General features: G+C 38.5%; 1 protein-coding gene across 2 annotated transcripts in view; it reads right to left on the reverse strand.

The window, feature by feature from the left end:
• Positions 1 to 14505, reverse strand: part of RGS5 (regulator of G protein signaling 5) — a 192439-nt gene extending 177934 nt beyond the window's left edge. Inside the window, exon 1 of one of the 2 annotated variants that reach the window (XM_089671527.1) lies at positions 14214 to 14482. In XM_089671527.1, coding sequence (XP_089527653.1) covers positions 14214 to 14257 — 44 coding nt within the window. In that variant the 5' untranslated portion in view covers positions 14258 to 14482. Of the gene's footprint in view, positions 1 to 14213 lie in introns of both variants that reach the window. The other variant, XM_089671529.1, reaches the window with a different exon arrangement.
• Positions 14506 to 15633: the final 1128 nt, after the last annotated feature.

A 15633-nucleotide genomic window follows, 5' to 3' on the forward strand; every position in this document is an offset into this window, starting at 1 on the left:
GACCTCACTCTGACATTCGTGCTGCCACCTCATACATGAGCTGCGACGCCATTCATATACGTGTGCAGGACCTACGTGCATGTGAACATGCAGGGACGGGGCGCTTTAATTTTTTTTTTAATTATTAATATATATTTTATTCAAATTGACTGTTAACACTGTACTTTTATTTTTTTATCAACTTTATTGCTATCAAAAGAGATGAACATCATCCTTTGTGATTGAATAGGCCATGACAGGTCCCCATTATGGAGAGATCTTCCAAAAGTCTCCTGTTGCCTCCAAAATTTCTGAGCAAACAACAAACTGAGCAAGTGATGGTCAATTATATTATACAGAAACAATTTTAATGGAATTAACAATTAACAATTTTAATGGAAACCTAATTTCTAATAATGTTGTGACCGTTAACACAATGTACTCTATCAATTGCAGTAGGCATAGTCTTTACATGATTATTAACAACTATAATAGAAACACAGAAGAGTGACAGCAGAAAAAAGACAGAGTGGTCCATAGTGTCTGCGCCATTTATTTTTATTTTTAAATTTTATTTATTTTTAACCTTTTTCTCTGAATATAGATTTATTGCCAAAAGTATTGGGAAACCCCTCCAAATCATTGGATTTAGGTGTTCCAATCACCTCCATAGCCACATGTGTATAAAATCAAGCACTTAGGCATGCAGACTGCTTCTACAAACATTTGAGAAAGAATGAATCACTCTCAGGAACTCAGTGAATTCAAGCATGGTACCGTGATAGGTTGCCACCTGTGCAATAAGTTCATCCGTGAAATTTCATTGCTAATAAAAAGTGGAAGTAATGACAGAGCGAGGTCAGCGAATGAAGTGCACAGTGCGCAGAAGTCGCCAACTTTCTGCAGAGTCAATAGCTAAAGACCTCCAAACTTCGTGTGACCTTCAGGTTAGCACAACAACAGTGTGTATAGAGCTTCATGGAATGGGTTTCCATGGCCGAGCAGCTGCATCCAAGCCTTACATCACCAAGTGCAATGCAAAGCGTCGGATGCAGTGGTATAAAGCACACTGCCACTGAAATCTAGAGCACTGAAGACGTGATCTCTGGAGTGATGAATTACGCTTCTCTGTTTGGCAATCTGATGGACGAGTCTGGGTTTGGCAGTTGCCAGGAGAACGGTACTTGCCTGATTGCATTGTGCCAAGTGTAAAGTTTGGTGGAGGGGGGATTATAGTGTGTGGTTGTTTTTCAGAGGTTGGGCTTGGTCCCTTAGTTCTAGTTCCAGTGAAGGGAACTCTTACGAAGTTAGCATAACAAGACATTTTGGACAATTTCATGCTCCCAACTTTGTGGGAACAGTTTTGGGGATGGCCTCTTCCTGTTCCAATATGACTGCACACTATTGCACATAGCAATGTCCATAAAGACATGGATGAGCGAGTTTGGGGAGGATGAACTTGACTGGCCTGCACAGAGTCCTAACCTCAACCCGATGAAACATCTTTGGGATGAATTAGAGCGGGTACTGTGAGCAAGGCCTTCTTCTTTGATATCAGTGCCTGGCCTCACAAATACACTTCTGGAAGAATGGTTGAACATTCCCATAGACACACTCCTAAACCTTGTGGACAGCCTTCCCAGAAGAGTTGAAGTTGGTATAGCTGCAAAGACTGGGCCAACTCAATATTGAACTCTATGGACTAAGACTGGGATGCCATTAAAGTTGGCAGGCATCCCAATACTTTGGTAATATAGTATACAGTATGCTTGTCCCAACCATGTTGACTGGCTCACTACCTCTGGAAGCCTATTTCAAGCATGAACTACTCTTTCAGTAAAATAATATTTGAAAGTTTAGTTCTGAACTTTCTTCCTGTTAGTTTGAGGTCATGTCCCTGTGTTCTTGACCTCAGCTTCATATTGAAAATACTGCCCTCCAGAACCCTATTCATCCTGCTGATGTACAGTATTTAAAAGTTTCAGTCATGTCTCTCCTTTTTTTTCTTTCCTCCAGAATGTACATATTAACCTATTCCTGCCAGTCATATCCATATACTGTATACATCCTGTTGATGGGTGAGCTTAAACACCAAGAGGCCGCATATATGCAGCGCATGTGTAAATATTTCTGTGCTGAGAAAGAGTGCCCTGTGCACTACATGTGATCAGGAGCTTTCCAATCATGTGACTGGTAAGACTGCCAATCACAGTGGTCACATGATCGGAATGCCTGCCTCCTGGCATTTAGAACCTCTTGAAGGGCCGGAAAGGCAGCAGCTGGAAGGGGTTAAGTACCTGTATTCTCTCCTGATGTTTTATCCCTCAGACTTTTCATCATTTTTGTTGCCGTCTCTGGACCCTTATCAGTATCTTTTTGTAAGTGAGGTCTCCAGAACTGGACACAGTATTCTAAATGAGGTCTAACTGAAGGTTTATATAGAAGAATAAGGTTCCTGAGATGCTGACAAAGGAGGCATGGTTTGGCCACTGCCTCCTGGCACTTGACAACTTGTCCCGAGTCTCCCACGGAGGCTTCTCTGGATCCCTGCAACAGCTTCTGTAGAGCTCCCACAATCCCAGCAGCTCATATTGAGACTGAATATACCTTGGTGGCTTTAGACTGAGCTGTTTCAATGCCTATCAATTTGTGAAACTTTTGAGTGCATAATCATTTCCTTTTAACTATTTATACGTAATAAATCATACTACACAAATTGGTGGCTGGCCTGACACCTCTCTTCCTCTTCCTTCTTCCCTTTTATAGAGGAATGAGGACCATAAACCTCCTGCTGATGATCCCTCTAGTTATGCATCCTAGAATTCTGTTTGCTTTTCCCACTGCATGGCTACACATTTTGCTCATTTTGCAACCATCTGAAATAAGTACTCCCAAACCTGTTTCTGCTTTATTGCTGGCCAACACTATACCCCTAATATTACAGTAGAATTAAAGAAAGGATATCTAGGCTGACCTCCTATTAAAATTACTATTTGTCTGGCTGTTTCTGGAAATAATAAATGATTGCCCATCAAACAAGGCTGTAGATCCAAAAAGTCTGAATCAAGCCAAAAGTGCCGCTGAGTTCTTGTTCAAGATCAGTGGTTCAGAAAGTATTAAAACCACTGGATCAGCATGACAGCCTGAGAAATAGCATTTTCCAAACGAGAAGTAATTACAGATTCCATATTCTCTCAGTACCGGTTTCCTTGGAAAATGTCAGGGACTACGTGAACTGTATTTAATTATTCCTTTTGACATATCAATGTGACATTTTTTTTGTTTCTGTTCTTTCCATAAAGAAGTGTCCCTGTTCTATGGCTGATGATGGAAAAAAAAGGTTTCAATTGTTTCATTGTGCCATGCAGCTTCAGCGCCGAGTGAATTCTCTTCAGTGTCAACAAAGAACCAAATAAACACTAATTCGGAATAAGGAAACAAATGAAAGTAATATCTGCCATCAATAAGGACATTGTCTACCAGATGTATTTACCTTACAAGTATGAAATAGACGTTTTTCTATGCAGCATTGTGAATTTTAACATAATTCATGAACCATTGCACAATCATTGAAAGCCATCATAACCTGCAAACAATTAGGAAGCTTCAGATTCAACTTTGTGTCATAAATTCATGATTAATATTAAGGCAGCAAAAAAGCATGTGATTCCAAATACAAACAGATAAAGAATATACTGAAACTCCATAGAGTTGTATATGCGCCACAATAAAACCATTGTAACAGCTGGGAATTAGTAACTTCATATCTCTCCTATGTACTCATATGGTCTTGGAAAGCATATGGATATAGTCAAGTGTACACACTTTTCTTTAAAAAAATGGGCATGATATTTTAAAGTGCATGCCATGTGTGGTTTGTCACATGGTCTGAAACAACACAGCAAAGCTTAACTCATCATATATATTTTTAGTTTCCCATAAGGCACTGGTCAAACGCATCAGAGGCACATTTTGCATATGTTTGCAATCTAATTTTTTATTCCTAAATACACAAAAAATATGTATATTGACATTTATAGCTCCAGATACAGGGAATGTCTGATTGTCTTCTGGGTGATCAGGAAATAATGTATATTCTCTCCACTGGAGCAAATTGGACAAAGTTTTATTGGGGGTTTTTTGCCTTCCTCTAGATCAATTGTGAGTATAGGATTCTGTATATGGAGGTTTTCTATTTATTTTATTTTTTTATTTATTTCGGGTTTTTTTTGTTTGTTTGTTTTTTTATCTATTGGCTATTGGCTAAACTAGATAAACGTGTGTCTTTTTCAACCTGGCTAACTATATAACTATTTACAAAGTTCTACTGGATGCAGTCACAGGCTTTAATAGCAAAAATAGAATTCCAGAAATAAATCAAAATTTAATTCAATTTTATTTGCGAGCACAAAAATAATGGAAGTAATGTTGGAAGCAATAGAGTGAGATGAATAAAATAAAGTGTAGGAACCTTACTAGAGTGCAAATACTTCAATCAGATGAATCATTGAAGCAAACACTGTACTGCTGCACTTGCATAAAATGTACATAATCACTACAGATTTGTTTAAACAAAGCAAATTGTAACATCATAAATTGATCGCTTTCCAAATACTGTAGCAAGGAGACCTTACAACTGTAACTGATATTTGAAAGCTTCCATACAGAAGTAAAACATTCATATGGGCTACTATAACATGAACATGTTATAAACAAGTTCTGGTATTGATTATGAAATTTTGTTCCTTTTTACAGTATCTCAACATTTCATATGTATATATTAGAAAGAAAAAAGAACACAGGACTTTCATGGTACCATATGAAGTCACATTTTTCACTTTACATTACATTTACATTGCTTGTTTGATTAAAAACATGAACAAGGCTGATGCTATTCATAAGATATGAGTGTAACCCACTTCTAATGTTCTCCGGCTGCCTCATGTCTGTATCCTGAAAACTGGCTACTAGGTATGTTGGGGGGCTTGCCTCTGTCTAAATATGCCAAAACCCTGCTGTGTATGTAGTACTTTTATGAAAAAAAGGTCATTTTACACACATGGAAGGGCTCTTGGTCTCCTACAGCAGAAGAATGGATCTGTCTGGTTAAATCTATCCCCCCATTAAATCTATCCCCCCCCCCATTGAATCAACTCATTTATGAGTTATTATTATTATTATACAGGACTTATATTGCGCCAACAGTTTGTACAGTGCTGTGCAACGTGAGAGCAGACAGTACAGTTACAATACAAGTTAATACAGTAGGAAAAAGAGGGCCCTGCTCATTAGAGTTGAGAGAGAAATCACTAAAATGTGGGTTCATTTGGGACCCTTGGATTGAGTCTCACTAAACACTTTTTTTTATACAGGACCCTGGTGATGTGTAAGCTGTACTATTGATTCTTGGACATACATTTTCTCTGATACTCTATAACAGCCTTTCTCAACTAGGGTTTCTCCAGAGGTTGTTAGTGGATCCTTGAGTAACGAGCAATTTTTGTCTCTAAGATAAGTGACCACTGACAATCATTATCTCTCTGTAAGCTAGCTATCTCTAAGGGGGAGACTCTTCTCAATGATCACAAATGTATGGAAAAATGTTCCTAGTGACCATCATGCTAATGTATAATGAGCTGTAATTATTATCAGGGGTTCCCTGAGACAGAAAAGTTTTTCCAAGAGTTCCTCCATGATAAAAAGTTTGAGAAAGGCTGCTCTATAAGCTCATTATAAATACCAGTGGCATCACGATGCTCTTTTAAATATATAAAGAAAAAAAGAATGTAGAGCGTATCTAAGCCCACTTCTACCTACCAAATTATATATATATATTAATTTCAATACATCACAATAATTATGGATACGATAAATTCTCCATGTAGATCATTGATGGAAAGACAAAAGGTTTCCCACTTCCAGACATTTGGACTACCATACACGTAAATGCTGACAAAGATGAAAGAAGGTGTCTCCCTGTTAGAACTTCAATAAGTTAATTTAGTTTTTCCAATCGTCCTTGTACAACTGGGTAATCCAAGTGAATGCAGCTTCACCTTATTTGTTAAGCTCAGTTAACATTATCTCTGCAAATAGAACATCCACTTTTCTAAGTGAACAGTCTCTACTCATTCAGTTATTCAACCCCTTTTGAGTTAATAACCAAGAATAATCATGAAAGAAGTGAAGTTGGAGAAAAGTGAAATCTACTGATCTGTGCACTTGCACCGGGGTCAATGGCTTAAAGAGGACATGTACTGTGGAAGCTGTACTCAAAGAAGGCAAGCATAGGACTATTCACCAACATTCCCTATGGTCTCCCTGTAGCTGATCTTTGACCAATTATGACCTACCATGCCTTGTTCTGTACTGCATCTTTGTGTGGAAGCAGCCCCTAGCCAGAAGCTGCTATGTGCAGGTAGCCTGTTTATGTCTATGAGTATGCAGACATTGTACAGACACAGCCGCTTGTCCTAATGTGGCAAGCATGTGGGTGCGGGTGAGTCGCTTCGAGAGCAGACAGGCCCCCATCCTCCAGCAGTATGTTATGCATTTTTTTTAACTTCCCTTGCTCTGATTTTTCTGATCACTAATGTAACATATTGGGGCCTCTCCTTCTTCTCTCATCTCCTGACAGTGGCCAGTCCTAAATGATGCAGAGAGTGACACTGGCATAACTACTGCTCTCTATATCTCTATGCTGAGAGTATAAGATGCTGTGGTGAGGGATAGGTCCCTGCACTCACAGTCTGTCCTCAGACTTCCAGGATGAGTAATGCTGACATTTATCCTAGAAAACTGAGGACATCTTGTGGCCTAGAAAGGGCACTGCAGGAGACAATTCTGGATTTATAGTGAATATTGCAGCCACAAATTTATATGATGTAGAAATTTGATGTAGGGCTTTATTCTAGATTACAGTGCCTTGAAAAAGTATTCATACCCTTTGAAATTTTCCACATTTTGTCATGTTACAATCAAAACATAAATGTATTTTATTGGGATTTTATGTGATAGACCAGGGGTGGGCAACTGTGGCCCTCCAGCTGTTGGTGAACTACAAATCCCATCATGCCTCTGCCTTTGGGAGTCATGCTTGTAACTGTCAGTTCTGCAATGCATCATGGGACTTGTAGTTCTACAACAGCTGGAGGGCCACAGCTGCCCACCCCTGTGATAGACCAACACAAAGTGGCACATTGTGAAGTAGACAGAAAATGATAAATGGTTTTCAACATTTTGTACAAATAAATATCTGAAAAGGGTGGCGTGCATTTGTATTCAGCCCCCTTTGCTCTGATACCCCGAAATAAAATCTAGTGTAACCAATTGCCTTCAGACGTCACCTAATTAGTAAAGAGAGTCCACCTGTGTGTAATTTAATTTAAAATATAAATACAGCTGTTCTGTGAAGCCTTCAGAGGTTTGTTAGAGAACATTAGTGAACAAACAGCATCATGAAGGTCAAGGAGCACACCAGACAGATCAGGGATAAAGCTGTGGAGATGTTTAAAGCAGAGTTAGGTTATAAAAAAAATCTCAAGCTTTGAACATCTAACGGAGCACTGTTCAATCCATCACCCGAAAATGGAAAGAGTATGGCACAACTGCAAACCTACCAAGACATGGCCATCCACCTAAACTGACAGGCAGGGTAAGGAGAGCATTAATGAGAGAAGCAGCCAAGAGGCCCATGGTAACACTGGAGGAGCTGCAGAGATTCACAGCTCAGGTGGGAGAATCTGTCCACAAGACAACTATTAGTCGTGTACTCCACAAATCTGGACTTTATCGAAGAGTGGCAAGAGAAAAGCCATTGTTGAAAGAGAGCCATAAGAAGTGCCGTTTGCAGTATGCGAGAAGCCATGTGGGGAAGCAAATATGTGGAAGAAGGTGCCCTGGCCAGATGAGACCAAAATTAAATTTTGGCCTAAAAGAAAAACGCTATATGTGGTGGAAAACTAACACTGCACATCACTCTGAATGCACCATACCCAACATGATGGTGGCTGCATCATGCTGTGGGGATGCTTTTTTATAGCAGGGACAGGGAAGCTAGCCAGATTTCATGGGAAGATGGATGGGGCCAAATACAGGGCAACCTGTTAGAGTCTGCAAAAGACTTGAGACTGGGGCGGAGGTTCATCTTCCAGCAGAACAAAGACCCTAAACATACAGCCAGAGCTACAATGGAATGGTTTAGATCAAAGCATATTCATGTGTTAGAATGGCCCAGTCAAAGTCCAGGCCTGAATCCAATGGAGAATTTGTGGCAAGACTTGAAAATTGCTGTTCACAGATGCTCTCCATCCAATCTGATGGAGCTTGAGCTATTTTGCAAAGAAGAATGGGCAAAAACTCATTCTCTAGATGTACAAAGCTGGTAGAAAAATGTTGAAAACCATTTATCATTTTCCTTCCACTTCACAATTATGTGCCACTTTGTGTTGGTCTATCACATTAAAAAAAATGTAAACTTTTTTAAGGCACTGTATGCATAAAAAACACTATAGTTTTCCATAAAAGGGTATTAACCCATGCTAGGGATAGACACTATTTAAATTATTTATTCAGATTTTCTCAAGGAAACACGGAAATGTGAACCTGTCCCACAGGAAATCATGTTACATGGCCTGCTGTGTCTTTCTGCAAAATGCAGTGGAAAACGCATAGGTGTGAACCTAGACTTAGGTAGGATATGTCTTTATGAACAATATGCCCAACTGTAAACACCTGTGTGTCCTCAAAAAGGAAGACTGATAATTAAATGTATGCAATTAAACATTGTATTATAAAATCATTGAGGACTAAAACGATAGAAATGGATAAAAAAAGCTTACATCAGGTGGAAAGTTTGTGTTACAAAACAAGGGCTTATTTATAAAAACTAAAGCAATGGGGGTGGGGTCAGAATATGTTAATGTTGGACCACTCAGGCCAGGAAGTTGGTGCTCGATGCAGGAGAAGTTGAAGTAAATATTTTTGTAATTGATCCCATCAATCTACTAAGTGTGTGTTCTAAGAAGAACACAAGAGGGATCGTGTCATTAATCCCTGCCTCATCGCAGCTCACCATTTTTGTTATCTCTTTAAAAGGGATCAAAATGATGCAGAAGTCCTAGATGATGAGATACTGGCAGAGTGAAGAAACACTCAGCTCCCCAGAGTCTCCCTTCATGCCATAATCACATAAAAGGAGGAGGTGGAGGAGGAAAAGGTGTAGAGGAAGGAAAAGAGAAGTGAAGGGAGGAGGTGGTGATGGTGAAGGAGAAGGAATAGGAAGAAGTGAAGATGAAAGAGAAGAGCTGTAGAGGGAGATGGTGGTGGTGGTAGAAGAGGCAGACGTTAAGAGAAAGGAAAAGAGGAGTATACAGAGGAGATGGTTATGGGTGAGTAGGTGGAGGAGGAAAAGGAGAAGAAAAAGGAGAGGAAGAGCAGAGGGAGGAGGTGGTGGTTGAGGAGGTGGAGGATGAAGAATTGAAGAGGAAGAAGAGGAGGAGTAGAGAGAGGAAAAAGTGGAGGGGAAGGAGGAGAAAGAGGTAATGGCTTTGGTCAAGTTCCACGGCATGGGTGGTGTCCGCCATCTGGAGCGGGGCCTTCTCAGAAGTGATGACGGCTCTGATGCTACCCTCTCTTACTCTGGTGTTTTATTCATTTTGTCACTGTCAGTCCCACTCCTGAGAACAAAAGGAGAGATATGTATAGGCCACGTGAAACATGTTGGGAAACAATTATGTTGTCTATAGACATCAAAGAGTTTGAGGGGGGCTGGTGAGATATAGATATTGAGGGGGCTCCAAGTGGATTGATTGGATTCATATCAAAGGATAGATAGATAGATAGATAGATAGATAGATAGATAGATATTAAAGAGGGAGGGCAAGGAGAGATAATTAACAAAAGAAGAGCTATGCATAGCTGTAATCTTCCTAGCAACATCTGCTCCTGCTGCAAGTCAGAAATGGAGTATTCAGTCAATTCCGCTGAATCCAGTCATAGCCAGTTTCAAGGGTTCCGATGGGGTTAATGAAGGTGGAATAGGGTGCACCAACAATGCCAGCTTTTTTTTCTGACCAAAAAATTACAGAATTTTGAGGCTGCTATTTTTGCTGGACAAGCCACCTGAAAAACTCTTAGTTTTTTCTATTGATATCAACCAAACGAAAGTAGATTGGAGTGGTGCTGCTCTCTGTAATTACTCAGCCAAAAGTACACAGCAACAGATAATGTCCCCAAAAATGATGCTGGTTCTGAAATACAGTGGGGTTGATTTACTAAAGGCAAATAGACTGTGCACTTTGCAAAGCTTTAAGGTAAAGTTTCTCTTTGCAAAGAATACCCAATCAGATGTAGGGGGAAAAAAAAACAGCGTTTTTGGTTTCACATGATGGAATGATGGCAGTCAGCTCCTGCTCATTTACTAAGCTCTGGAGCAACTGCTCTTGCAAAGTGCACAATTCATTTGCCTTTAGTAAATCAACCCCAATGTACAACTTTAAGGCATCTATGGCAGGATTTGTGTATTTTCTATGTCACTCTCGAAGCCACAGAAACAATTTTTTTTTTTTATGGGGGGGGGAATGATAACAATTCCCTATGGCAGTGCCCAGCTTCATGCATCTTTTTTGACGACAGTTTGTCTATTAGCCCTTACAAATGGCAAGAATCTACTAACAGGATTGCTTCCTCCCTTCCTTCCATAAATTTTACTGGGATTTGCTGCTAGGTTCTGGTTCTGTGAATGATGCTTTTCTGGAGTATACAAAATATTACACCTAAATTATACATTTACTTCTCTATTGGCATAGTTGTACTGCCTATCGTGGCCAACTTGGTTTATGTCTCTGGAAATGACTCACTATTCTAAGAGGGGTTCCTACACTCGCCCCATTTGCACATTACATCATGGAACATGTCAGTGACATTTTGGCACATTTATGAAATGTCATACATGTGTTATATCCACTGAATATGTATGTCAAGCATGATAACCCTTGACTCTTGGCTGTCACACTGCAAGACGGTAGGGAAGCAGACATTTATGAAATCTTGTATGACACCTCATTCATGTCTGCGTGATTACAAGACTGAAAGTGAAGGTCATAGCAGCCAACACTCTACGTATATCTACCCCAGAGTGGTTTTGGATTGAGGCCAATTACCAAACGTAGTGCAAAGTAGTGAACATTCACAAGCAATGCCAACATAAGCTACACCTTTAAATGCAGGCAGCGCAAGCTCCAAGTAAAGCTTCATAAGTCATGTTACAATATAAAAAAGGAGTATTAATAGTTATTGATTAAACTGAGATCTCTGTGACAGCTGTAGATCAAAAGGTTAAGCAGCAGTAAGAACTTAATGACAAATAGTCATATTAACAAAATCCCTTGGTGGCCCAGACCATGCAAACCACAGTAAGTAGGTTGGTAAATGATAGTTTATGTTTCCAAGCAGCTCTTGTTATAACATAGATTTCTATATATTTGAAAATTAACCTGGTAGCTATAAAAAGGATGCATAATTTCATGCACACGCTTGCAACCGACTGAAATGTTTGATCTGCAGAAAGTTAAAGCTGTGTTAACCTGATACCAATCAGACCCCATAATACTGTAATAAAGTACTTCTAAGTGGAAAATATGTGAATGAACTACAGCATATAAAGGGGGCATACAGTATATCCTGAATTACATTGCTGTGGTTTAAATTCTTCCAAACCAAGAGATGGTTCCTTATGAATTTTAAGAAAAGATCTTAAAAACACTTTAAAGGAATCATTTACAGCAAAACTGAGTTGTTGACCAAATTCGGAGTACGGTTTTATAAATGCCGTGCAAAAGTAGGCTTTTCCATAACTAAGTTATATAGCTTGGTTCAAAACGTAAGCATAGCATTCCTTTGCCTTGAGTTACTGTGTGTCTACTATTACTTTACATCTATACACACTGTTGAGTGCTTTGAAATGATCCCATACATAAAAGTTGCGTATCCTATCTCCATTAAACTGCATGTGCCTAAAGTTTGAAAAATAACAGATTTGTATGTTTGATACTACACATCCCACTTTCTTATATATATAAGGATATATAAATGAATGATTTCTTGTGCTTTTCTGTTGGTCATGGATTTTGGTTAAGCTTAAGCGCAGAATAGTCCTGTTGTAACGATGTAAAACTTGACATTGCTATAAAGCATTGGAATATAATTTCATTTGGACACGAAAACTTGTCAAGATTTTAATGTAATATTTAAAGTAATTCTTTTTTTCAGAAGTCGAGTGCATAAACTAGTTACTTTAGGTTCTGGGCTTATTTATTAAAGAAATAGCGGCTGAGGGAGATTGGAAAAGGTTTTTTTTGGGCTTGGATATAAATGGTAATGGTAATTGGCTTGGCTATAATTGAAATAACCACTCAGTGAGCATCTATTTTGTAAAGTAGTCATTCATTTTGCTAAAGCCGGCCATACACAACTTAAATTTTGGCCGATTCCTGCTGGTTTGGTCGAAGTGTGAGCAGCGTATGGCCCTGCCACTATCCCTACGTTTGACAAAAGTCAATTGTTCAATCCACTTTTATCAAAAATTGTAAACATGCCTGAAAAACAGCACCTGCATCCAATTAGATGCAGGCACTATCCAATTACCCTGACAGCTGCTAGTGTCAGCTGTCAGAATACAATAGCTCGGCAGGGGGAATTCATCCATCTGTGCAATTAACGTGGATGGAGAAATCGGTTAGGTTTCTGCTTTCTGCCCACAAGCTGAATGAAATAAATCTATCCATGTATGGCCGGTTTAACTGAATAAACCTCTCTGTCTTGGACAGCTGAAAATCATTGCAACCACTTTATGACATGTTTAGTAGATATAATTCTCAGATAGGAAGCCCATACATGGCTTAATCTGGGCCTGATTGGGGCATGAAGCTCTTCCTTTGGAGGTGATACTGCATTCTTATTAAAGTCAGAAGTGCTTGCTATCAGAGATGACACAAAGCTAAGTGTTGACTGCTTGTGTATTGATAGTTGTACAGAAGATGGTGCCCCATCATGTTTGAGGACAGGAAGATGTCAGGTTCAGAAAGATAACTGTCCATCTATGCTTATCCTTATTTAACATTTCACAGCAATTTATCCTTCACCAAAATCATTGCACATTGGCAACACTGAATGAAAAAACAAATCTAAATTGATTATTTCAACTCTATAACAATTTGGCTTCATAGATTGGAGTAGGTGGTACTAGTTTTAACAAAGTCACCGTAGAAGTCAGTATTCAATTACTAGGCAGTATCATCTGAATGTTTTAAATTAAGTATTGTGATGACATATCTAGACATTTCCAAAATATGTGACTGACCTTGGGAACTATACATTCATAAACTTACAAATATTATCCCAAGGGCTTATGCACACATCCATTGCCAACGCTGCTTCTGTTCAATGTCCTGATGGTCATCACTGCGGCTGGGCTTGACATTTGCCCGGGAATGGGAATTGTAACATCAGTGCCTTTAGGTACCACATTCATTTTAAAGCAATGTAGCGTAAAGCAAAAGCTGAGCACTTGTCTGTGTGAGGCTTTTCCACCAAGTGGCAGGGAGAGCCCTGAGTATGTCAGGCGGTATGAGGACCAACATCTTTAGGAAAGCAGCTATGTAAATATAACTATGTAATGCCAGTAAAAATAAAGAATACGTATTACATCATTTTTTTTAAACGTCATGCCTATTATATATTACATAGTACTGAAATAGCACTATAGCCTCCAGCATGCTGCCAACAATTTAAAAGACCTCCTGGGAACACTGCTGTTGAAATTGTATAACTTTGCTTAGGTTCAGGTCAAACTGATCCAGGAAGACTGATGTGCACTACATTTTTTTTCCCCTGCAGTTTAAATACTTCACAATAATTAAAAAAAAAACAATAGAATCTGAATAGTAAGAATTATATGCAACATTACGGAAACATTTTTTTGTGTAAAAAACAGTAATCATTAGAGTTCACTGAGGGTAAATAAAAATGAAAAAGATCCAAAAACCCAAGATGCCCATCGTGAATTATATACAGCTTATGATTTAGATTATGTATCTAAATCTAATAGAGGCACATGAAGAATGCAAGGAAAAAAAAGACCTATGCAGATAAGCCTTCCAGAGTTCACAGTATAGAATAGTACATCGGTGTTCATCCTGCTGATACAGTATTAGTTGTACTCTGAGCAGTCTCACCTCTCCAGGCAGGTGTGGGGCAGGGCTGCTAATCCTTTACACATTGTGGCTTCTGATGTGTGTTGCTGCTCCTTGACAAGTGACTGGTACAATCTTTTCCTTTCTCCTTGGCAGAAGGCTTTGTCTTTCTGAAGACAGTTGTCTGTGGTTGTCTGATATGCTGCAGTCTGTCTCTGGCTGTCTGATAAAGCTGTCTAGAGCTTTGACAGCAACACTCTGCTTTTCTCACTCTGAGGTCTCAGTCTCTTAGTAGCAGAAGTATATAGAGGTTTAACCCTGGAAGTGAGCCAGCCCCTCATCCAATGACATCCTCCTGAACAGCGCAAGCTGGAGAGAGCAGTAAGTTCTGTGCTTTCCCCAGAGCTAGAAATGATGCAGACCCTGGATATTAACCCATTGTGCTGGCTTCCCTGGACCACAGGCTTCTATTATGTCATCAAGCAACTAACCTAACATAAACTTTGCCAGTGAGCACCTAATCTGCAACATTTTCATTGCCAGCTAATATCTTTATGACAAACTAAAAGTTTCCCCTATACACCAAAAACTAATATTTTGCAAGAGGGCTGTATGTCACAATATTAAAATGTATGTCACAATATTAAAATTATATTCCTGTATTTTTTAAATATTCCAGTTATTGTGCTTATATTTTTTGGAAATTAGGCAAGATTACATTTGTAATAAATAAAAAAATTACTGTTGAAAAAAAAAAAATCTACTACTTTTATATCCGTTTATTTGAAAATTCTAGTTATGGTGCCTTGTTCTTTTTTTTTTTTTTGGAAACTGGGCAAGATTACATTTGCAAAAAATTAAAAACTTACATTTGAAAAAAAAACCCAAAGAATTAAAAAATTCTAGTTATGGGCTTTCACAATATTAAAATTTTATTCCTGTATTTTTGTATTTCAATAGTTTTTATTAGTTTTAATCAGTATAAAACAGAAGCGACAAAACATGCCCCCACAGGGGCTATCAATTGCACCGATAAGATAAAAAACATAATAATAAAAGAAAAACAGTGCTCTAACTTCAACAAGGCAGAAGGTACGCCCAAAAATTTTATTCCTGTATTTTTAAATATTCTAGTTATTGTGCTTTTCTTTTTTTGGAAATTAGACAAGATTACATTTGTAATAAATTAAAAAATTTAAAAATATATATATATATATATCTACTACTTCTATATTCACTTATGTGAAAATTCTAGTTATGGTGCCTTTTTCTTCTTTTTTTTTTTTTTTTTGGAAATAGGGCAAGATTACATTTGTAAGAGATTAAAAACTTACTTTTGCAAAAAGACACAAAACAAAAAAAAACTACTACATTATATTCCTGTATTGTTAAATACCTTTGTTCTAGTTACGGTGCTATTAATATAATTTTTTATTTTTGGAAACTAGGCACGTTTACATTT

This window comes from Staurois parvus, unplaced genomic scaffold (genome assembly GCF_062004578.1).
Source record: "Staurois parvus isolate SC_StPar_1 unplaced genomic scaffold, SC_StPar_1.0 ptg000106l, whole genome shotgun sequence".
NCBI classification, from domain to species: domain Eukaryota; kingdom Metazoa; phylum Chordata; class Amphibia; order Anura; family Ranidae; genus Staurois; species Staurois parvus.